We start from the raw sequence: 8182 nt of genomic DNA, 5'->3' as shown, positions 1-8182 counted from the left end.
GTTGGTATTTTACAGCCCAGTGGCCAATTTATAAATCGTGGAGGCCAATTATTTCCAAAGTCTTTGGTGTGCAGCTAATGAAGGCCTGGAAGGGCCCTTTTAAACGGTTGTAAGCCCCGTAGGCAGCAGAGATGTAATGGAGGTGGCAGGCACAATTAGCCATCTCTAATTCCTTCTAGCAGCTGATTAAAGTCTCTTTATCCATCTTACTGAGATCAGAAGGGCACATATTTGGGAAATCAAAAATGCATTAGGGGCTGACAGCCAGCACTGGGGGCTGTGCGCTGGACCCCAGGGCCCTGGGCATGTCCTGGGAGCAGCACAGAATTGCTGCGTGTCCCCTATGTAGGGGATGGGGCCTCATCCCTGTGGGGTGCAGCCTTTTCTGTGCAGGTCCCTGCAGCATCAGTCACCCAGTCCTGTTGTCCCAGCACACCTTTTCCCTGCCTGTTTGGGGTGGGATGGCTCCTGGCAAAGGTCTCCCGAGTACAGGAGCACACCTGTGGGTTTTAGCTGCTGTGGGGACACCAAGGGGTGCTGGCCCTGGCCTCACCCTGCACCTAATGAGTGCTGAAGCGTCCACCAGCAAGTGCTCTGAAGGGCACTTGGTAGAGCCACCTTCCCTCACCCTCTATGTGCCGGGGATGCTCCAAAATGTCACGTGGCAAAAACTTCATGGATGGGGGGAGCCCGGCTGGAATGGTGAGCACCCAGCCTGCCCAGCTCGGTGCTGGAGGCTGCTGGTTTTCTTATGGTCTGCTCTAGCTCTTCGCGACTTGGGGGTGCCCCCAGACATCGGGACGCGGACTGCTGGCCCCAAGCCGTGGGGACACACGAACCGTAGTTCCCACCACTCTCCAGGGGGGCTTTGGGGCGATGCCCACCCCCCTGCACCCCAGCTGGGGTGGGATCAGGACGGGGCTTTCCCGGGGGGTGGGGGTTTCCCACGGCGCCTCCTGCCCCATCGCCCGCTGCCCCCTCTCCACTCCCCGCGGGGGCGGAGGGTTCGCGGAGCCCCCGCGCTCACCCGCGCCCGCCCCCACGGGGCCCGGCAGAGGGGGGGAGCGGTCCCGCTGCCCGCCCGGCCCAGAGCTCTGCTGGGGAGGCGCCGGGATGGAGCGGCCGGCGGGCGAGGGCCGGCCCCTGCTGCCGGCGGCGGGCAGCGCCGGGCTCACCTCCGCCGGAGCCGTCTTCATCATGCTGAAATCCGCGCTGGGCGCGGGGCTGCTGAGCTTCCCCTGGGCCTTCAGCAGGGCCGGGGGGGCCGCCCCTGCATTCCTGGTGGAGCTGGTAAGGGGGCACCGGGGGAGCCGATCCGGGGTGAGGGATGAGGGGCTGTGGGCAGCAGCATCCCCAAAAGAAGCCGAGGTACTTGCTGGTGCCAGGAAAGGGGCAAAGGGAGGGTGAGGTTCTCCTGGCTCGGGACAGGGCGTCCTGGGGTGGTGGGGACCCTCATGTCTCGACCCAGGCTGAAAGGGAGAACAGGGGTGCAAAAGTTACTGCTGCCTTAGAGATACTCCACATGCAAAGCCATGCTTTTAGCTGGCTTTTAGCTCAACCTAAAATAAAATTGGTAGCAGGTCCCCTATGTGCCCAAAACACCCCAAATCTAGACCTGAAGTATCACGTAGGGCTGTTTCTCCATCCTTTTGCTGACCTGTGTTACCCAGGGCCACAAGGTGACCTGGTCCCTGACCATGGCCCTGCTGGGTACCCCTGGGTCCGAGGGGTGACAGGGAACCGATGTAATGCTTCTTGCCGGGTCCTGTCCCTACAGGGGTCACTGGTCTTCCTGGTGAGCGGGCTGGCGGTGCTGGGCTATGCAGCGGCCCTCAGTGCCCAGCCCACCTACCAGGGGGTTGTCCGAGCGGTGTGCGGGGCAGCAGCAGGGAAGCTCTGCGAGGTTTGCTTCCTCCTCAACCTCTTCATGATCTCCGTGGCCCTCCTCAGGGTGGTGGGTGACCAGCTGGAGAAACGTGAGTTGTCCCCCCTGCCCCATGGTTGGGGTTTGCCCAGGACCGGTGACTCTTGAGAGGTGAGGGGAAGGTGGTCCCATGAGGGCTGGGGGCAGCCCCAGGGTTTTTTTGGACCCCTGAGGGTGCGGGGATCCCTGGCCCTGCCATGGTGTGATGCTCCTAACCCCCTTGGGCCACCTTTTGGGCCACAGCTGATCCCTGCTGCTCCCCACAGTGTGTGATTCCCTGTACCCCAATGGGACGTTGAGTGGGGCCCCCTTGACACTTCCCTGGTATGCAGACCAACGCTTCACCCTCTCTGCTCTCTGCGTCCTTGTCATCTTCCCGCTCTCTGTCCCCAGGGAGATTGGCTTCCAGAAGTACTCCAGGTACCTCCTGGGCTGTCCCCGTGGTGGCCCACCCCTGTGCCCCACGCCATCTCCTCCCAGGTCCCTGCAGGCCGAGGGACTCCCTCCCACCCGGTCTGCATGCTGACACTCCCCCTGTCCCAGCAGCATCCTGGGCACGCTGGCTGCCTGCTACCTCACCCTGGTCATCGTCCTCAAGTACCACCTGCAGGCAGAGAGCCTGGGCTCGCCTGAGCCCCCCCAGCCCTCCAGGTAGTAGGGTCAGCCCCGCATCCCTCCCACCCTGTCCCCTGTGGGGCCACCAGGAGGTGGCCCTGGGTGAGGGGGTAGTTGGGGACAGCACTGGCAGGGTGGTGGGTGGGTGGCAGCCCTCTGCCCCAGCCTTCACTCCAACAATTGCCTCCTTCTCCCAGAATCACTGAGCACGAGGTTTGCATGGTGGCATCAGGGCTTCACAGCTAATGCCTTCAAGGTCCTCTCTGCCTCTGGGGGCCTCACACCCTTTGCTCTGTGTTTCCTTCCCCCACACTGCAGGGCCTCCTCCTGGGCTTCTGTTTTCAGTGTCATCCCCACCATCTGCTTTGGCTTTCAGGTAGGTCACCCTAGCCCCACTGTCTCCAGCTGCTGGGGCAGTACTGGCAGCCTCCTGCAGCATCCCAGACCATGGGGACCCCATGCAAGGCAGGGGACCCATGGCTGTCACCAGATATGGCTGTGTGGCAGGATACAAGTCCCTGGGCACAGGGGAGAGCGGGACAGGGCACCCGTGCGTGGGAGAGAAGGTGTTTGGGATGGGGATTGTCACTGTGGGCCCCAGCGCTGTGCTCCTGTGTCTTGCAGTGCCACGAGGCCTGTGTGGCCATCTACAGCAGCATGCGCAACCAGAGCTTCTCCCACTGGGTGGCTGTCTCTGTGCTCTCCATGCTCATCTGTCTGCTCATCTACTCCCTCACTGGTAACACCGGCAGCTGGAACCCTTCACCCTCTCCTTGCCCCAGGGGTCCCCTGGCCCTGGAGCTCTTCCATCCTCCTCGAGGCTCCTCCATCCTTGTCTCCAGCACAACCACCCCTTCCCTGGACGTTCCTGCCACCCTCCCTCTCCACAGGGATCTATGGCTACCTGACCTTCGGTGAGGCTGTGGCAGCCGATGTCCTGATGTCCTACCCAGGGAATGATGCGGTTGTCGTCGTCGCCCGCCTGCTCTTCGGTGTGTCCATCATCACCATCTACCCCATCGTGGTGCTGCTGGGCAGGTGAGCTGGGTGTCCCCCCACGCTGGTGCAGCTCTGCCAGGTGCCCTCAGCCCCCCATTCTCCCTTCCAGGTCAGTGGTGCAGGACTTGTGGGCAACCCCCAAGCGCAGGGCCACAGCGGTGCCCGAGGTGCACGAGCAGCGGAGCCGGGTGGTGCTGACAGTCGCCTGGATGGCCACCACACTCGCCATCGCCCTGTTTGTCCCGGACATTGGCAAGGTCATCGAGCTCATTGGGGGGATCAGTGCATTCTTCATCTTCATCTTTCCAGGCAAGAGTGAGCGGCGGGAGGGACAAGTCACTGGTGCCAGGAGCATCACTGTGGGCAGGGGGCTGCGGTGGTGGGTGGACCCATGCTGGCCCCGCTTTGGGAGTGCAAGGGTGTGCTTGTGGAGGATGCTGTGGCAGTGAGCGGTGCCGTGGCGGCATGGCTGAGCTTCTGCGTTGGCAGCAGGGCTGTGCCTGGTGTGCATGACTGGGACCCGCACCCTGGGGCCACGCAAAAAGTGAGTGTCTGCGGGCTTGGCGGTGGGCAGGGGCAGGGTCCTCAGGGGTGCATGCCAGCCAAGGTGGGGTCCCTGCAAGGGGGGCACCTGTAGGCTCTGAAACAGCAACACTTGCTGCAGGACGTGGGGTGGCAGGGGGGTGCAGACCCACGGGTGGTGGGGCTGGGGGTGGAGCCGGGGAGGCAGCAGGGATGGGGGTATGTGGCAGTAGGACAGGGGCTGGCTGTGGCTGCGGGAGTGAGATGAGCAGTGGGGGTGGTGTGGGACTGTACACCCTCAGTGATGACTGTACAGTGGTGTGGGACTGTGCACCCTCGGTGGTGACTGTACAGTGATGTGGGACTGTGCACCCTCGGTGGTAACACTGGGTGCAGGCAGAGCTGGGAATGACCTCATGGTAGCAGCTGCTGGCTTTTTGACCAGGTTTGCGAGTCGTTGCAGCAGGCACGGGACAAACTGAAGGGGCTGTTGGGGCCTTTGGCTGCCCACTGGGGGCAATGCAGAGGGGCATGGCAGAGGAGGCTGGGACCCCACCAAGGGTCCCATGCCTGGGGAGTGTGTTACTGAGGGCCAGCCCTGTCCCACCGTCCCCCCTCTCGTGTCCCCACAGGGCTGCTCTCATCTCCTGGGGTGTCATCTCTGTGCTCGGTGGTGCCTTTGTCTGCGGGCAGAGCGCTGCCCTGGCTGTGCTGGGGCTGCTGCGCTGAGGGGCCATGGACCTCCCGCATTGTACCCCAAACTCTGCCCCTCACCATACCCTCAAGCCCCATTGTCCCGGACACAGCTGCACCACCAGATCCCATCACGGTTTTATTTGGCATCACTGTTCCCGTTGTACAGCAGCTAATAAATACAGGACAGGATATTGGGGAGGACCCCACATGGCGCACCCCAAGGGATGGTGGGGTGGGGGGCAGGATGGGCAGCGAGCGCTGCACACGCACAAACAGATACACATACAGACAGACATACGGACCCTGGGAAAGGGGAGGGCAACCAGCCCCGCATCTGCAAGGCACCCACTGCCACTGTGCACAGGCAAAGGAAACCTCAGGACTACCCACACCCCCCCAGGACTAAGGGGCACTCTGAGAGCAGGGACACCCCCACTACCACCCTGGCTCTCCCCCAGGGACAAGGTTCCCCATCCCTGCAGACATACACACACACTGCACCAGGTACAGACTAATCCCCCTGGCCCACTCCCTGGGTGTCTCTGGGGACCAGCAGGGACCCTCAACTTACCCTCTGCAGGGGGGCTGCAGCCTCACACTGCCACCCCTGCCTCTCATTACCTCCTACCCCCACCTTGCCCCCTGCCCATTGCCTGGCTGCCGGCACCCTGCTTTCCCCACTGCCCGTGCGTGGGGGATGCCCCCCAAACCGTGCCAGCCCCTCCTTGGCAGGCTCCAGGGGGACACCCCCAGAGACCACCCTGCTCCAGGGAGAGGTGACCCAGGTGACGGGATAGCTGGGGGGACACCTGTTAGGTGCTGGGGACACACACGGGGGTTTCTTTCACTGCAGACAGGTCACACCAACACCTCCCATCCACGTCCATGGAGGGGGTCACGGCCACCCTGCAGCGGGGTGAGCACTGGCGGGACCCCCAGCACCGGTGGTCACTCTCGGCTCAGGGTGCACCACGCAGCTGTAGGGGAATGGCACCCATGGGTCACCCCACCTGGCCCCACAACACCCCAAACCCCCACCCAGCCCCATCCATGCGGCCACCCCACACCCGCTCCCCAACGGCAGGAGGGTGCCTGGGGGTCTCCATCCCCCATGCCACAGGGCAGTGTCCCTCCTACCTGGCACAGCCACGCTGGATACGGCCTCGGGCTGGCTCAGCGTGTCCACCTTGACGTGCTGGAAGCCCTTGCAGGTGGCACTCTGCAGGTGCCTGTGTCCGGGCAGGACAGGGTGGGTGACAGCACATTGGCAGCTCACAGTCCCCCAGATTCACCATCTCAACCTCCCCTCCCCGACCCTGGCAGCTGTGGCAGGGGTTGAGTGCCAGCAATCCTGCTCACCCTCCTCTTGGGCAAAGCAGCTTGGCACAGTTCAGGACAGTGACACCTCCCATCCCCCATGCCCAAAGGCATCCCTGGGTGGAGATGCAGAGATCCCCCAATTCCTCCATCCACCTTACAGTGACAGCGCTTCATCCCTACCATCAGACAGGGGATGGAGCTTGAGGCTCAGCAGCTCCAACACTACTCCATGCCCAAGCAACCCCACCAAAAAATGAGCTATTTTTCCCCCTTCCGCCCTTCCCCTACCTCTTCCAGTCCTCCTCGGTCTCCCAGAACTCATAGACGATGAAGGTGACCCCATCAGGCAGCTTCACCGCAGTGACACTGGTGGGAGCAGGGAAAGGGGTGAGCCCCAAACCACTGGGCATCTGTCCCCTCACAGGCATGCTGTAGGGCGGCCACCACAGGGTGAACCCAGCAGCCCCTGGCACTCCCCAGCCCATGCAAAAGGGATTGGGTGGCCAAGCATCACTACAGCCCAAATCCTGGCTGTTTTGCCTCAACCCTTCACTTCATGGGGTGCCCCTTGCTGTGAGAGCAGTGCGACAACCCCCAGCCCACCCCAAGCCCCCCCAGCCCCACAGCGGTACCCACTGGAAGCAGTCCCGCTCCCCAGCCACGCTCTTCAGGTACTGCTTCAGGGAGCTGCAGAACTCGCCCAGGTGCTTGTGTGACACCGTCATCTCGTTCCGCACCAGGAGGAGGTACTGCCAAGCCCCCCCAAAAAACACAGCAACACATGAGACCCCAAAAAACAAGGTGAGCCCCCCCCGCCAGACTGATGCCAGAGACACCCCAGCACCCCGCAGGAGCTCTCACCGTGCAAGCCGTGCTCTCGCTGTCCGACAGCCGCTGCTGCAGGTCAAACCAGAGAGTCTGGGAAAGAGCGACGGGGGGTGGGCTGAGGCTGCCATGTCCCTCCCAACCTGGTGGGTTTCTGTCTCCAGTGCTTGGCATGAGGGGCCGTGCCCCCTTCTCCACAGGGCATGGCTCCAAGAGCCATTTGCACCTTTGCGCCCTCCCATCAGGACCCTCTGCAAAAGCTCCTAGTGCAGCCAACATCACGAGACCACATCCTTGCATCAGCCCCTAAGCAGCTTGTCATGGTCCCTGAATTGCCCTGGCGATACAGAAGCAGGGGTGCCCACCCCTCCTCAACCCCTGCTTGTACCTTCCCCAGCCCCAGGCACGCTCTTATTTCCTTTGGCAAGCACTGGCATGGTGGTTTCTGCCCTGAACCACAGCTTTTCCCCCATCCTGCTCCTTTCTCCCTTCTGCCCTGCGAATGCAAACCAGGAGGATTTCAGAAACAACATTTTCTCCTTCAGTCCCTAGATGGAGTAACACTGCCTCTGCAAGAGACATTGCTTTCTTATGTCGTCTTCTTGTCTAAAAAAACCCCTCACAGTTAATCATTCCACATTCAACAACTGCCATCAGCTCATCAAAGTAACTTCCTCCAACTCTGCCACCACCAGCAACCCAGTCCCCACCCCCAGCCCATGCATATCATGGTGCAGGGATGGACATGGCCACCTCCTGGTCACCTCCAAGTCTCTTGTGGCTGTGGGGACATCCAGGGGACAGCCCCACTTGTGGAAATGCTGGCCCTTACCTTGTCCTCCAGCCTGCCAATCAGCTCAGCCAGTCTGTTGATCTGACCCTCCAAACCCTCCGCCTTGGTGTCAGGGGAACCTACGTGGAGCCGGGAGACAGCATTTTAGATTGGATACTAGGAAAAGCTTTCTGGAAAGAGTTGTCAGGCACTGGAACAGGCTGTCTAGGGAAGTGGGGGAGTCAGCATCCCTGGAGGGGTTTAAAAGACACCTAGATGAGGTTCTTAGGGACATGGGTTGGTACCAGAGTTAGGTTAATGGTTAGACTTAATGATCTTGAGGGTCTCTTCCAACCAAAATGATTCTATGATTCTATGGAGTGAGAGGTGCTGGCAGGCACCCCCCAAGAGTTCCACTGCCCTCTGGGGAAGCTGAGCATCACCTCCATGCTGCCACTGGGACCATAGCTCCCGTCCCCAAGCACCCAAGGCCACCCCAGGCTGCTGGT

General features: G+C 61.8%; 2 protein-coding genes across 4 annotated transcripts in view; one reads left to right on the top strand and one right to left on the bottom strand.

Moving 5' to 3' along the window:
• The first annotated feature begins 1111 nt into the window (after window positions 1–1111).
• SLC38A8 (solute carrier family 38 member 8) lies at window positions 1112–4943 on the top strand. Of its 3 annotated transcripts, none has more exons than XM_071814194.1 (10): window positions 1112–1290; window positions 1778–1976; window positions 2191–2344; window positions 2471–2575; window positions 2858–2915; window positions 3164–3278; window positions 3430–3577; window positions 3648–3847; window positions 4031–4082; window positions 4693–4943. In XM_071814194.1, exons 1-10 carry the CDS (start codon window positions 1114–1116, stop codon window positions 4787–4789), a joined length of 1305 nt encoding a protein of 434 aa, XP_071670295.1. In that variant the 5' UTR covers window positions 1112–1113; the 3' UTR covers window positions 4790–4943. The 3 variants fall into 3 exon arrangements, with proteins under 3 accessions (XP_071670295.1, XP_071670296.1, XP_071670294.1); XM_071814195.1 differs by having other exon boundaries at window positions 2468–2575; window positions 3493–3577; XM_071814193.1 differs by having other exon boundaries at window positions 2468–2575.
• The window catches only part of NECAB2 (N-terminal EF-hand calcium binding protein 2), an 85466-nt gene continuing 82163 nt past the window's right edge, over window positions 4880–8182 (bottom strand). The window contains exons 8-13 of the mRNA XM_065848658.2: window positions 7734–7813; window positions 6938–6994; window positions 6713–6825; window positions 6365–6442; window positions 5894–5985; window positions 4880–5733 (exon numbers count right to left, since the gene is read on the bottom strand). Coding sequence (XP_065704730.1) covers window positions 5705–5733; window positions 5894–5985; window positions 6365–6442; window positions 6713–6825; window positions 6938–6994; window positions 7734–7813 — 449 coding nt within the window. The 3' untranslated portion in view covers window positions 4880–5704. The remainder of the gene's footprint in view (window positions 5734–5893; window positions 5986–6364; window positions 6443–6712; window positions 6826–6937; window positions 6995–7733; window positions 7814–8182) is intronic.

This window comes from Patagioenas fasciata, chromosome 13 (assembly GCF_037038585.1).
Source record: "Patagioenas fasciata isolate bPatFas1 chromosome 13, bPatFas1.hap1, whole genome shotgun sequence".
Lineage (NCBI taxonomy): Eukaryota > Metazoa > Chordata > Aves > Columbiformes > Columbidae > Patagioenas > Patagioenas fasciata.
This window is presented reverse-complemented; position numbering and strand designations above follow the sequence as displayed.

What these genes read in the sequence shown, in the direction of transcription:
- SLC38A8 (XM_071814193.1), top strand. Translation starts at nt 1,114, where the DNA reads ATGGAGCGGCCGGCGGGCGAGGGCCGGCCCCTGCTGCCGGCGGCGGGC. An exon ending in GGCTTCCAGAAGTACTCCAG is followed by an intron (nt 2,345 to 2,467) that starts GTACCTCCTGGG and finishes CCCCTGTCCCAG; the next exon opens with CAGCATCCTGGGCACGCTGG. An exon ending in CTTCATCTTCATCTTTCCAG is followed by an intron (nt 3,848 to 4,030) that starts GCAAGAGTGAGC and finishes CGTTGGCAGCAG; the next exon opens with GGCTGTGCCTGGTGTGCATG.